The sequence below is a fragment of the Salmo salar genome, chromosome ssa14 (assembly GCF_905237065.1).
Source record: "Salmo salar chromosome ssa14, Ssal_v3.1, whole genome shotgun sequence".
In the NCBI taxonomy this organism is placed as follows: domain Eukaryota; kingdom Metazoa; phylum Chordata; class Actinopteri; order Salmoniformes; family Salmonidae; genus Salmo; species Salmo salar.
This window is the reverse complement of record NC_059455.1, coordinates 9,022,016-9,037,610: the sequence shown is the minus strand read 5'-3', so window position 1 is coordinate 9,037,610 and position 15,595 is coordinate 9,022,016. Positions and strand designations below refer to the sequence as shown.

Below are 15,595 nucleotides of genomic sequence, written 5' to 3'. Positions count from 1 at the left end.
AAAACAATAAAGATAGAGCTATAATCAACCCTAGGGCCTAATGAATATATTTCAATTGGCTGATTTTGTTATATAATGTTATTATACTGAACAAAAAAATATAAATGCAACATGCAACAATTTCAACGATTTTACTGAGTTAACAGTTCATTTAAGAAAATCAGTCAATTGAAATACATTCATTAGGCCCTAGGGCTTTAATACAGAAATAAATACTCCACAGCCCCCCCCCCCCTTTCACATCTGTCAGGTGGATGGATTATCTTGGCAAAGGAGAAATACTCACTAACAGGGATGTAAACAAATTTGTGCACAACATTTGAGAGAAATAAGCTTTGTGTGTATGGAATATTTCTGGGATCTTTTATTTCAGCTCATGAAACATGGGACCAAAACTTTACATAGTGCGTTTATATTTTCGTTTAGTGTATATATATGTATCCAATACGCATTCCAATATTCCAATCATGTATTTGTACGAGTATTTGAAACTAAACTATATTAAAATACATATTTCACCCAGGTAAAACTACAAAAAAAAATGAAAAAAGAAGCGGACTCACAGTTCTCCAGCGACCGAGGAGTTGCGGGACAACTCGCGGGACTTGGGCGACAGGTCGTAGTCCGAGTCGGAGCGGTAGAGGAAGGACTCGCGGCGCTGCCCGTGGCCCCCCATGTTGGGGTGCAGGACCAGGCAGGAGCTCGGGGACGCCTGGGGGTCCGACGGGCTGCCGCATGCAGACGGGGAATTCTCCACATCGAAGCTGCAGTAAGACACAGGAGAGAGAGAAAAACAGATGTCAGACTCACAGCGATGCACCTAGAATCGAGTGGTGAAGATCAAGGAAGAGTAGAGTAGAATAGTCCACCCCAGAGTGGCAATTTGCCAGCAAACAGTGTAATCATAAGAAATGAAATATTGAATACTGAAATCAGCGGAAAACCTAGACTGTGATAATAGTTCCAAAAGGAGTTTTCCTAGCCATTGGGGTTTTAGGCTAGGTTTCTGGAAAGCACTTTGTGACAACTGTTGATGTAAAAAGGGCTTTACAAAAACAGTTGATTCATTGAATAGCTGACACAGTGAAGTGAACTACTGTATGATAAGACCTGTAGAGTTAAATGCTAAAATGTTTATTCTATACTAATGAGCCATTTACTTTATGTTCGTATTCTTATATTTTATTTCTTATTGTTGCATTGTCGAGAAGGAACCTGCAATTATGCATTTCGTTGGACAGTGTATACCATGTGTATCCTGTACATACGACTAATAAAAAGTGCAACCTGTACAGTAGGTGACAGAGAGATCATACAGTGATGCAGGAGAGGATTATCATTCACTGTCACTGAATTAACCAATCAGGTCATGACAAATAATGACTTAACCAATCAGGTCATGACAAATAATGACTTAACCAAATCAGGTCATGACAAATGAGATTGACGGTAGTCTGATCAGATGAGTTGGCTGTGTTGTTGTATTTGGTTGGGGATCTTTTTACTACTTCAGCATTCTTGTTGGGCCTATATGTCTTGTCAGTGAGGGTCTGAGAGACATCGACACATACAGTATTATACTATTTAATTCAATGTTCCGAGGATTCATTTGTGGGGACTGGGGAGGCAGACACATTGTGGGGATTGCCCCTTGCGACTGGACGGAATCGGCATTGAGCACAACACAGAGAAAATTCATCCGCACACCAAATTTCGCTGCACAGAGCTAAGGCAGCAATGCCTTGTGTGTGATGCAGATGACACGCGAACGGCTCATAAGCTGTTGACAGATAATAACCGGATTTCCTCTACTGATAACGCCAAAAATTACAGAGTGCCAGAGAGGTCAAGAGGTGAGCAGCCAAGGCAGTTGAGCAGAGCAGATGCTAGATAGAATATCCTGCTCAGAAGGAGGGATACAAACAGAGGTGTACAAACAGAGATAAGGCACCAACTAAGTGTGTGTGTGTGTGTGTGTGTGTGCGCGCGCCTGCATATATTTCTTTATATTTGAAACGTGCACACTCCAAATCCAACATGCACCAAGCCACTACCCAAAAATGCTTTGTTGCCCTATCCACAGTTAATATCAAACCATACCACAGCATGACCTTAAGGTGCTACTAATGTATAGTCCACAGAACACTCGCTAATCCTCCAGCAGCAGAACACACTACTGTACTACTACATATAAAGCCTCACAGTTTAGCCTCTAATACAGTAGCCTTATGACTACAGGTTCCGTATTCACAAAGCTTCTCAGGGTAAGAGTGCTGATCTAGGGTCAGGTTTGCCTTTCATATTATAATTATATGGACAGAGGGGACCTGATCCTAGATTCAGCACTCCTATTATGAGACGCTTTGTGAATACTGACCCAACCGTTGACATCTCTTTCCTCTCTACCACTCAGACTGCCTTGTAAATCAGTGCATATCCTTAATGAAACTACACTGTTCCCATTTTAATATTTGCCCAGCAGCATTTACCCCCACTGTAATCCCTACATGTAGGATTATCCCAGAACATATCTCCATATCCCACTGAGGCATTTCCTACTCCCACACCTCCCAGCGACCATGAGATCAGATTAACATAATGGATGGCAAATACAAGCGTAGGAACACACACATTGACACACACACACACACACACACACACACTTAATCTTACACTGAACCAAGGCATGTTAGTACAGTACATCATCTGTAAATGTGTATTCAAAGTTTTCATGTTGCATTGCAAACACATAGCGGAATGCACCACCAAAGTAGCAATGTCTTTGCAAATCATTATTGTGCAAGGGCAATCCTATCTGAAATGACTTACTGTACAATAAGTAAACGTTGAAACACAGCCATCCTACAATCTATCATACACAGGTATTTATGGCAATACTGCGACCTACTAAAAAAAGTATGAGATAAAATTAAAAAAGAAACTAATCAAGAACGAAGAGTCACCTGTGAGTGGTGGAGGGGGAGCGACTCCTGACCACCTCCTCACTAAAGTCAAAGTGCACCCTGCCCCTGTGACAGATCGGTGACCTGGTGTACATCATCTCCCCTGCACCTCCTCCTCTCTCCTTCCTCCTCCGGATGGACATTTTGATTTCTCCTTTCTTTAATCAAGTTATCACACACACTGGGAGCACACACACACACAACCACCCCTCCTCTGATCTGACAGACACCACACTGACACTACGCTCTGCTCGCGCACGCGCACACTGAGCACAAGATCCCTGACCAGAGGCCAACAGTGTGATGGGACAGGATTGGCTTGGCTGAGGGTAGAGCTGGGCTGGACTACATGTAATGGATTGTCTCTCTCGGTCTTTTTCTGTTCCTGTAGTATGCGCAGTCATCTGACTCTTGGTTCCACTGTGTCTGTCTAAGGGGGGACATTACAAGAGTATTGGTATCATGAGCAAGACGGAGAGGGATTGAAAGAGAGAGCGAGAGCGAGAATAAGTGAGAGATGAAAGAATAAAAGGACAGCACAGTCACCACCAGAGGGCAACCTTCACCGTGTAAAAATATTTTGGCTGCGAGGTTAAACGTCTGATATTGCTTATAGTGGACTTCAGGAAAACATCAAAACCATGGGTAGCATGTGAAAACTCTGCCTGATGCCTAAGTTCGATTCCATGCTTCCACCAGCACTTTGAAGCTATCAGTACAGTACTGATCACAAGAGCATGATGACGCTAGCTTGTGCGCCCATACGTGAACGTCTCAAAGAAGATGCCTAGCAATACTATTACTCGTCTTAAAGTGGAACTGACAGCGTTTTAACTACTTTGCCGATATGAAACAAACAGGCAATCATAATATCAGTAAAAATGTCAAATTCCCAGTTTATACTACAATACCAACTTTATGATGTTTTAAAAATGGGTTCTATTTCACTCAGAATTCCATGACGTAGAATAACGGCATTGTAGTCAGAATACATGGATGCAGTTCAATGCATGATTAATATAGCTAATTCACCAATACATTTCTTGGTAGTCCAACAAATATTGCTATCAAGTTGTAAATCCCAGACGGCCTGATACATTGTTTGCTGCCTCCAAGCCGCCATTCCGAGATGCATTTTTCAGTTTCAATATTTTCGGGAAAAAAAGGATGAACGTAACTAAGGCTGGGAATGTCAATACAATCAAACTAGCAAGGGCAATGACCACAAGGCAGTCATAATGTGGCTAATAGGCTAGTGTATCTATTTATTTAGCAAGCTAAAAACACAGAGCCTAACGTTAGCTAGCTAGCTAACTAGCTGCTGGAAGGATGTCATATCATTGGATGAGTGGGTGATTGGCCAACTTTTTCCCCCCATATTGTTTTTCGGTGGCTACAGCTAGAGATGCAGGTGTCATTTGGTTAGCTAGCAAGGAATGTGAATCACTTTGATAGCTAGCTATGCTGAACTTGAACGACTATTCACATTTAGCATATCGCTTAGATGTCAATCAAATGTACAGTTGAAGTCGGACGTTTACATACACCTCAGCCAAATACATTTAAACTCCGTTTTTCCACAATTCCTGACATTTAATCCTAGTAAAAATGTCTTAGGTCAGTTAGGATCACCACTTTATTTTAAGAATGTGAAATGTCAGAATAATAGTAGAGAGAATTATTTATTTCAGCTTTTATTTCTTTCATCACATTCCCAGTGGGTCAGAAGTTTACATACACTCAATTAGTATTTGGTAGCATTGCCTTTAAATTGTTTAACTTGGGTCAAACGGTTCAGGTAGCCTTCCACAAGCTTCCCACAATAAGTTGGGTGAATTTTGGCCCATTCCTCCTGACAGAACTGGTGTAACTGAGTCAGGTTTGTAGGCTCCTTGCTCGCACACACTTTTTCAGTTCTGCCCACATATTTTCTATAGAATTGAGGTCAGGGCTTTGTGATGGCCACTCCAATACCTTGACTTTGTTGTCCTTAAGCCATTTTGCCACAACTTTGGAAGTATGCTTGCGGTCATTGTCCATTTGGAAGACCCATTTGCGACCAAGCTTTAACTTCCTGACTGATGTCTTCAGATATTGCTTCAATATATCCACATAATTGTCCTACCTCATGATGCCATCTATTTTGTGAAGTGCACCAGTCCCTCTCGCAGCAAAGCACCCACACAACATGATGCTGCCACCCCCGTGCTTCACGGTTGGGATGGTGTCTTCGGCTTGCAAGCCTCCCCCTTTTTGATTTGCACTTTTCGCATCAAAGAACGTTCATCTGTAGGTTTTTCCAAGATGGCGTAGCAGTGCAGACGTTGTTTGTCGTTCTCCCGTGTAAATTTTGTCTTTTTTGTATATATTTTCAATCACTTTTTCCATTTTTAAATGAAATATACCATCCGGCAACCCGCCTCACCAAATGTGATACAGATCTGCTATTTTTAGACCTTATAGCCAGAACCTCCATCAGCAACTAGCCATCAGAAGCTAACCAGCTAATTAGCTACTAGCTAGTTAGTCATTGTTAGCCACTGCTAGCGGCCTTTACCTTTAGCACAGACACCAGCCGCTTTTAGCCTGGATAATACTCTCCAGCCTCCCAGTCTGCACAGCGCGTTGTCAACCCTGTGCATATCAGATTGTTTTTCTCCACTACAACACCGGATTCCTGCCGGAAGCCCTGGACCACTACTCCTGATTTTCGCAGCTAGCTAGTTGCCACCGAGTGGCCCAGCCCCGAAGCTAGCCTTGAGCCAGGCCCATCTCCCGACCTGCTCAGTAGACCCTATGATCACTCGGCTACACAGCTGATACCTCCCGGACTCTTCACTAACACGACTAGAATCCACAACACCACCGGATTCTTGCCGTAAGCTCTGGACCTTTGCATCGGATCATCGCTGCTAGCTAGCTGCTACCGAGTGGCTATAGTGGCTAACGCCCTTGTCCCAAAGCTAGCACCAGTTAGCCACCAGTTAGGCGCATCTCCCAGGTAGCAAACAAAATTACTCCAGCTACAATACCTCTTTTGCCAACTGGCCTGGACCCTTTGTCGACACGGAGCCCCGCTTTCCGTCACGACTGGTCTGCCGATGTAATTCCATCCGTTGTGCCCTCAACCGGCCTTTCCCGGGCGTCGGAGCAGACGCTTCAACTAGACCCGACCTGCTAACTTTTTTTTGGAACGCTGTGTCTCCCGCTTGCCAGCATAGTAACGACTACCTAGCGGCCTCCCTGTTTCATCTATTGCTGTTCACTGGACCCTATGATCACTTGGCTACATAGCTGATGCCTGCTGGACTGTTCATTAATTAATTAATTAATCACGGTACTCCATTTTGTTTATCTGTCAGCCCCAACCTCGAACTCAGGCCCTGTGTGTAGTTAACTGACCCTCTCTGCTCATTCATCGCCATTTTACCTGTTGTTGTTGTCTTACCCATTGCTGTCTTAGCCTAGCTCTCCCAATCAACACCTGTGATTGCATTATGCCTCGCTTTATGTCTCTCTCTAATGTCAATATGCCTTGTATACTGTTGTTTAGGATAGTTATCATTGTTTTAGTTCACTGCGGAGCCCCTAGTCCCACTCAACATGCCTCAGATACCTCTTTTGTCCCACCTCCCACACATGCGGTGACCTCACTCAGCATAAGTAGTGCGTCCAGAGATGCAATCTCTTATCGTCACTCAATGTCACGGCTGTTTGAAGGATCGGACCAAAATGCAGCGTGTTCGTAGTTCCACATATTTATTTATTCCGTGAAACTAAATGCAATACATACATTTACTTGAAACACAAAACCAACAAACCGTGACGCAGAGAGGAAAACACACTACTCAAAAGATAATTACCCACAAAAACAAGTGGGACAAACATCAACATAAATATGACCTCCAATTAGAGGTAATGAGGATCAGCTGCCTCCAATTGGAGATCAACCCAAACAACCCCAACATAGAAATAGACAAACTAGAACTTAAACATAGAAATAGACAATATAGAAAAACCACCCGAAACACCCCCTGTCACGCCCTGACCACTCTACTATAGAAAATAACAACTTACTATGGTCAGGACGTGACACTCAATGCCTAGGTTTACCTCCACTGTACCACTACCATACCCCTGTCTGTACATTATGCCCTGAATCTATCCTACCACGCCCAGAAACCTGCTCCTTTTATTCTCTGTCCCCAACGCACTAGACAACCAGTTTTGATATCCTTTAGCTGTACCCTCATCCTACTCCTCTGTTCCTAGGGTGATGTGGAGGTTAACCCAGGCCCTGCGTCTCACCAGGCGCTCTCATTTGTTAACTTCAGTAACCGTAAAAGCCTTGGTTTCATGCATGTTAACATTAGAAGCCTCCTCCCTAAGTTTGTTTTACTCACTGCTTTAGCACACTCCGCCAACCCTGATGTCCATGCCATGTCTGAATCCTGGCTTAGGAAGGCCACCAAATATTCGGACATTTCCATCCCCAACTACAACATTTTCCACCAAGATAGAACTGCCAAAGGGGGAGGAGTTGCAATCTACTGCAGAGATAGCCTGCAAAGTTCTGTCATACTTTCCAGGTCTATGCCCAAACAGTTCGAGGATCTAATTAAAAAAATGAATCTCTCCAGAAATAAGTCTCTCACTGTTGCCGCCTGTTATAGACACCCTCAGCTCCCAGCTGTGCCCTGGACACCATATGTGAATTGATTGCCCCCCATCTATCTTCAGAGTTCGTTCTATTAGGTGACCTAAACTGAGATATGCTTAACACCCCGGCAGTCCTACAATCTAAGGTAGATGCCCTCAATCTCACACAAATTATCAAGGAACCCACCAGGTACAACCCTAAATCCGTAAACATGGGCACCCTCATAGATATCATCCTGACCAATTTGCCCTCTAAGTACACCTCTGCTGTTTTCAATCACGATCTCAGCGATCACTGCCTCATTGCCTGCATCCTATATGGGTCCGCGGTCAAACGACCACTCCTCATCACTGTCAAATGCTCCCTAAAACACTTCTGCGAGCAGGCCTTTCTAATTGAACTGGCCCGGGTATCGGGTATCCTGAAAGGATATTGACCTCATTCTGTCAGTAGAGGATGCCTGGTCGTTCTTTAAAAGTAATTTCCTCACAATCTTAAATAAGCATGCCCCTTTCAAAAAATGTAGAACTAAGAACAGAGATAGCCCTTGGTTCACTCCAGACTTGACTGCCCTTGACCAGCACAAAAACATCCTGTGGCGCACTGCACTAGCTTCGAATACTCCCCTCAATATGCAACTTTTCAGAGAAGTCAGGAACCAATACACTCAGTCAGTTAGGAAAGCAAAGGCTAGCTTTTTCAAACAGAAATTTGCATCCTGTTGCTCTAACTTCAAAATGTTTTGGGACACTGTAAAGTCCATGGAGAATAAGAGCACCTCCTCCCAACAGCCCACTGCACTGAGGCTAGGAAACACTGTCACCACTGATAAATCCACAATAATCGAGAATTTCAATAAGCATTTCTCTACGTCTGGCCATGCTTTCCTCCTGGCTACCCCAACCCCGGCCAACAGCTCCGTACCCCCCACAGCTACTTGCCCAAGCCTCCCCAGCTTCTCCTTCACCCACATCCAGATAACAGATGTTCTGAAAGAGCTGCAAAACCTGGACGCGTACAAATCAGCTGGGCTAGACAATCTGGACCCTCTCTTTCTAAAATGATCCGCCGCCATCGTTGCAAACCCTATTACCAGTCTGTTCAACCTCTCTTTCGTATCGTCCGAGATCCCTAAAGATTGGAAAGCTGCCGCAGTCATCCGCCTCTTCAAAGGGGGTGACACTCTAGACCCAAACTGTTACAGACCTATATCCATCCTGCCCTGCCTTTCTACAGTCTTCCAAAGCCAAGTTAACAACAGATCACCGACCATTTCGAATCCCACCATACCTTCTCTGCTGTGCAATCCGGTTTCCGAGCTGGTCACGGGTGCACCTCAGCCACGCTCAAGGTACTAAATGATATCATAACCGCCATCGATAAAACACAGTACTGTGCAGCCGTCTTCATCGACCTGGCCAAGGCTTTCGACTCTGTCAATCACCACATTCTTATCGGCAGACTCAACAGCCTTGGTTTCTTAAATGACTGCCTTGCCTGGTTCACCAACTACTTCTCAGACAGAGTTCAGTGTGTCATATCGGAGGGCCTATTGTCCGGACCTCTGGCAGTCTCTATGGGTATGCCACAGGGTTCAATTCTCGGGCCGACTCTTTTCTCTGAATACATCAATGATGTTGCTCTTGTTGCTGGTGATTCTCTGATCCACCTATACGCAGACGACACCATTCTGTATACTTCTGGCCCTTCTTTGGACATTGTGTTAACTAACCTCCAGACGAGCTTCAATGCCATACAACACTCCTTCCGTGGCCTCCAACTGCTCTTAAACGCTAGTAAAACTAAATGCATGCTCTTCAACTGATCGCTGCCTACACCCACCCGCCTGACTAGCATCACTACTCTGGAAGGTTCTGACTTAGAATATGTGGACAACTACAAATACCTAGGTGTCTGGTTAGACTGTAAACTCTCCTTCCAGACTTATATTAAACATCTCCAATCCAAAATTAAATCTAGAATCGGCTTCCTATTTCGCAACAAAGCATCCTTCACTCATGCGGCCAAACATACCCTCGTCGTAAAACTGACTATCCTGCCGATCCTTGACTTCGGTGATGTCATTTACAAAATAACCTCCAACACTCTACTCAGCAAATTGGATACAGTCTATCACAGTGCCATCCATTTTGTCACAAAAGCCCCATATACTACCCTCACTGCGACCTGTATGCTCTCGTTGGCTGGCCCTCACTTCAAATTCATTGCCAAACCCACTGGCTCCAGGTCATCTATAAGTCTTTGCTAGGTAAAGCCCCGCCTTATCTCAGCTCACTGGTCACCATAGCAGCACCCACCCATAGCACACGCTCCAGAAAGTATATTTCACTGGTCACTACCTACCTCATCCCAATATTGTTTTATTTACTTTTTTGCACACCAGTATTTCTACTTGCACATCATCTGCACATCTATCACTCCAGTGTTAAATTTGCTAAATTGTAATAACTTCGTTACTATGGCCTATTTATTGCCTTATCTCCTCACGCCATTTGCACACACTGTATATAGACTTTTTCTATTGTGTTGTTGACAGTACATTTGTTTATTCCATGTGTAACTGTGTTGTTGTATGTGTTGCACAGCTTTGCTTTATGTTGGCCAGGTCGCAGTTGTAAATGAGAACCTGTTCTCAACTGGCCTACCTGGATAAATAAAGATGAAATACATTTTTTTTTTAAGAACGCGTCTCCTTCCTGAGCGGTATGACGGCTGCGTGGTCCCATGGTGTATATTCTTGCGTAGTATTGCTTGTACAGATGAACGTGGTACCTTCAGGCATTTGGAAATTGCTCCCAAGGATGTGCCTCCCAAAAAATTATGATTTCTTTTGATTTTCCCATGATGTCAAGCAAAGAGGCACTGAATTTGAAGGTAGGCCTTGAAATACATCCACAGGTACACCTCCAATTGACTCAAATGATGTCAATTAGCCTATCAGAAGCTTCTAAAGCCATGACATAATATTCTGGAATTTTCCAAGTTGAATGTGCCTTTAAACTTCTGACCCACTGGAATTGTGATACAGCGAATGATAAGTGAAATAATCTGTCTGTAAACAATTGTTGGAAAAATTACTTGTGTCATGCACACAGTAGATGTCCTAACTGACTTGCCAAAACTATAGTTTGTTAACAAGGAATTTGTGGAGTGGCTGAAAAACAAGTTTTAATGACTTCAACCTAAGTGTATGTAAACTTCCGACTTCAACTGTATATACAGGCTCAGTTCCAATACCATATTTACAATGTGCAGGTACACTGGAGTGATAGAGGTACAGTGCATTCAGAAAGTACTCAGACCCCCTTGACTTTTTCCACATTTTATTACAGTGAGGGAAAAAAGTATTTGAATTATCTGTATCTGAATTTGTACGTTTGCCCACTGATAAAGAAATGATCAGTCTATAATTTTAATGGTAGGTTTATTTGAACAGTGAGAGACAGAATAACAACAAAAAAATCCAGAAAAACGCATGTCAAAAATGTTATAAAATGATTTGCATTTTAATGAGGGAAATAAGTATTTGACCCCTCTGCAAAACATGACTTAGTACTTGGTGGCAAAACCCTTGTTGGCAATCACAGAGGTCAGACGTTTCTTGTAGTTGGCCACCAGGTTTGCAAACATCTCAGGAGGGATTTTGTCCCACTCCACTTTGCAGATCTTCTCCAAGTCATTAAGGTTTCGAGGCTGACGTTTGGCAACTCGAACCTTCAGCTCCCTCCACAGGATAGTCCCGTGTGGCTCAGTTGGTAGAGCATGGTGTTTCCAACGCCAGGGTTGTGGGTTCGATTCCCACGGGGGACCAGTACGCAAAAAAAAATTGTATGAAATGTATGTATTCACTACTGTAAGTCGCTCTGGATAAGAGCGTCTGCTAAATGACTAAAATGTAAATGTTATATGGGATTAAGATCTGGAGACTGGATAGGCCACTCCAGGACCTTAATGTACTTCTTGAGCCACTCCTTTGTTTCCTTGGCCGTGTGTTTTAGGTCATTGTCATGCTGGAATACCCATCCACGACCCATTTTCAATGCCCTGGCTGAGGGAAGGAGGTTCTCACCCAAGATTTGACAGTACATGGCCCCGTCCATCGTCCCTTTGATGTGGTGAAGTTGTCCTGTCCCCTTAGCAGAAAAACACCCCCAAAGCATAATGTTTCCACCTCCATGTTTGACGGTGGGGATGGTGTTCTTGGGGTCATAGGCAGCATTCCTCCTCCTCCAAACACGGCGAGTTGAGTTGATGCCAAAGAGCTCCATTTTGGTCTCATCTGACCACAACACTTTCACCCAGTTGTCCTCTGAATCATTCAGATGTTCATTGGCAAACTTCAGACGGGCATGTATATGTGCTTTCTTGAGCAGGGGGACCTTGCGGGCGCTGCAGGATTTCAGTCCTTCACGGCGTAGTGTGTTACCAATTGTTTTCTTGGTGACTATGGATCCAGCTGCCTTGAGATCATTGACAAGATCCTCCCGTGTAGTTCTGGGCTGATTCCTCACCGTTCTCATGATCATTGCAACTCCACGAGGTGAGATCTTGCATGGAGCCCCAGGCTGAGGGAGATTGACAGTTCTTTTGTGTTTCTTCCATTTGCGAATAATCGCACCAACTGTTGTCAGCTTCTCACCAAGCTGCTTGGCGATGGTCTTGTAGCCCATTCCAGCCTTGTGTAGGTCTACAATCTTGTCCCTGACATCCTTGGAGAGCTCTTTGGTCTTGGCCATGGTGGAGAGTTTGGAATCTGATTGATTGATTGATTGCTTCTGTGGACAGGTGTCTTTTATACAGGTAACAAGCTGAGATTAGGAGCACTCCCTTTAAGAGTGTGCTCCTAATCTCAGCTCGTTACCTGTATAAAAGACACCTGGGAGCCAGAAATCTTTCTGATTGAGAGGGGGTCAAATACTTATTTCCCTCATTAAAATGCAAATCAATGTATAACATTTCTGACATGTGTTTTTCTGGATTTTTTGTTGTTGTTATTCTGCCTCTCACTGTTCAAATAAACCTACCATTAAAATTATAGACTGATCATTTCTTTATCAGTGGGCAAACGTACAAAATCAGCAGGGGATCAAATACTTTTTTCCCCTCACTGTATATTACAGCCTTATTATAAAATTGATTAAATATACATTTTTTCCCCCTCAATCTACACACAATACCCCATAATGACAAAGGAAAAACATGTGTTTAGAAATGTTTGCAACATTTAAAAAAATGAAATATCACTTTTACATAAGTATTCAGACCCTTTATATAGCAGTTCCTGGAAAATGTAAACTGAAACCATGACCTCAGAATCTGTGACCAAGTCTACAAATCATGTAGGTTTGCTTATTAACATGCTCTTCTTCTCAGTTCAAGTGTTCACCGGGGGTGACATACTCCTGAAACAACAACACCCACAGTATTTTTTTCAGTATTATATTTTTTTCAAGAATGATTACAGACATGTTAATAAGCAAACCTATATTATTTGTAGGCTAAGTCACAGTTTTAAGTTTTAATGACTCCAACCTAAATGTATGTAAACTTCTGACTTCAACTGTACTTGACGTCGATCAAATGGGCAGGCAGGCAGGCAAATTGCCATTCAGTTGTCAAAACGTGGGTTGGGACAAGCATGCAATGGCAGGCAAGCTGCAGAAGGGCGAGCAGGCTACTATTTCCCATAGTTTATTAGTACAATTTTGACTGCCAACTACAAGCTGAAAACGTTTGAGAAGGTTTATCTACTGTTTCCTCATTAGATTTTAGCTAATCTTGTTCTGGCTAACATTAGTTGTTGATCTTTTTGTTGATGTTGTACATGGGCAACTGAGGGAGAAATATCCTACCTCTTCATGTTTGTTTAATCAATAGGACTGTAAAGTTCCCAAATGTAAGTGGTGTATTTTGTGGCTTTTGACGAATGCTTTCTAATGATCTAATGTCGCGCTGTTGCTACTGCCTGTAAACACACAGTCCAGTTCAAAGTGAATGATGGCAGGCCCATGTGGAAAATGGCTTATTTGCATATAGGCCTACTGCAGCTCTGATTGGCTGTGGCGCACGGTTTGTGTAGAGTCCGGTCCTGGACAAGACTGACACTTTTTAATTAGGTTTTATTTACCGCAGTGTCTATTAAGTGTCCAAACGCTTTCCCACTCTATATTGCTATATAATTTTCACAATGCCTTACTATACGTCATTCAAAATCATTCTATAAAAGTATAAACATTTGAAAATGACCATATCTAAGTGCTCGCTTTTCATAAAATGTAAAAAAAATTAAATAAAATAAAAGGCATCATATTCTTCCTGGGGGTGTATATGAACAGATTTTAATAGGATTTCATGTTGCTAAAATGCTCTCAGTTCCACATCCATTAATATTAATAGTGTCTGCTATAGCAGTTTGGGGGCCACATCAGGCACACAAGCTGCTTTTTGTGGCCCCCATGATAACTGCAAAACTGACATTGACCACAGGTAATTTGGGTTTAAAATTCTGGATTTAAACAAATGAATGTATCCATTACTGTGTTAGAGCAGTGGAAAAGCAAAATGCCCTCAAGGGGAAAAGAGGGGATGACGTACTCTGCAGTGTCTGACCAGAGATGTGGAGTAGAGGGGAGTAGGGATTAGGACAGGGTAGGAGACACTCAGTAAAGGGTCATGGGCCTTGGGCCAAACACAGCCAAAGGGATGGAATGATGACATGGAATGATGTCCAACTATTCTAAACCTTTGAATTCACTTTTAGAAACACCATATTTGCGCAATGCCGGCCGGTAGCCTATAGTCTAGTTTGTAAGTTGATTTAGCTTCGAAGACGCTCTTATATTCCCATGCCATAATCATAGTCAACACAAATATATTTGTAATATCAATGGATTAAAATATTTGAAAATGATTTCCCCCCAAAGGAAAAAAGTGCATACCTCGGCCGCTGTGTTAAAAAACAAATAGCTTTTTCTCGAATTCATTGATGATCAGATACTTCAGTTGTAACTGGCTCTGTTGCACTACATTTTTACAGTTGATAGACAATATTAGTACTGTTATACTAGCTAGCAAACAATGTAACAAAAGTATAATTTCAGATTAAAAAAATATTCCAATAGGCTCTGCATTTCAGGAATCACAGTAGCAAGTACTGTACCTTTGGTGCACTGTTAAATTATTAAACCATTTAAACAACTTATTTATTGAAGAAAACTCTGTTAATCCCACTGCCCTCACAGGCTTTTATACATTTGAAACATGAGCTTGTCGACGACAGTTGCTATTAGTGACGTGCAGTTCAAACAATGTGTTCTTTTTTATGTTTCAAGTTTTAATGTGAAGTGCACAAGTACAGTGAAATGCCTTTCTTGCAAGCTCCAAGTCCAATAATCTAGTAATCAATATCAATGGAGCATTAAAAACATGAGGTAGAACAAAAATACACGAGAAATAAAATTAAGAAAGAAGAACTCGAGAAAGTAAGAAGCTACAGTTGAAGTCGGAAGTTTACATACACCTTAGCCAAACACATTTAAACTCAGTTTTTCACAATTCCTGACATTTAATCCTAGTAAAAAGTCCCTGTCTTAGGTCAGTTAGGATCACCACTTTATTTTAAGAATGTGACATTTCAGAATAATAGTAGAGAGAATTATTTATTTCAGCTTTTATTTCTTTCATCACATTACCAATGGGTCAGAAGTTTACATACACTCAATTAGCATTTGGTAGCATTGCCTTTAAATTGTTTAACTTGGGTCAAACATTTCGGGTAGCCTTCCACAAGCTTCCCACAATAAGTTGGGTGAATTTTGGCCCATTCCTCCTGACAGAGCTGGTGTAACTGAGTCAGGTTTGTAGGCCTCCTTGCTCGCACACGGTTTTTCAGTTCTGCCCACACATTTTCTATAGGATTAAGGTCAGGGCTTTGTGATGGCCACTCCAATAC

General features: G+C 42.6%; 1 protein-coding gene and 1 non-coding gene across 3 annotated transcripts in view; one reads left to right on the top strand and one right to left on the bottom strand.

Moving 5' to 3' along the window:
- LOC106568722 (cAMP-specific 3',5'-cyclic phosphodiesterase 4B) overlaps positions 1-15,595 on the bottom strand; it is a 173,382-nt gene that overhangs the window by 66,810 nt on the left and 90,977 nt on the right. For both annotated transcript variants that reach the window (XM_014139302.2, XM_014139303.2), the window contains one exon: positions 564-764. In XM_014139302.2, coding sequence (XP_013994777.1) covers positions 564-764 — 201 coding nt within the window. The remainder of the gene's footprint in view (positions 1-563; positions 765-15,595) is intronic.
- On the top strand, positions 11,381-11,454 carry trnag-ucc (transfer RNA glycine (anticodon UCC)). Its single transcript has one exon. It is a non-coding gene; the product is annotated as a tRNA-Gly (tRNA).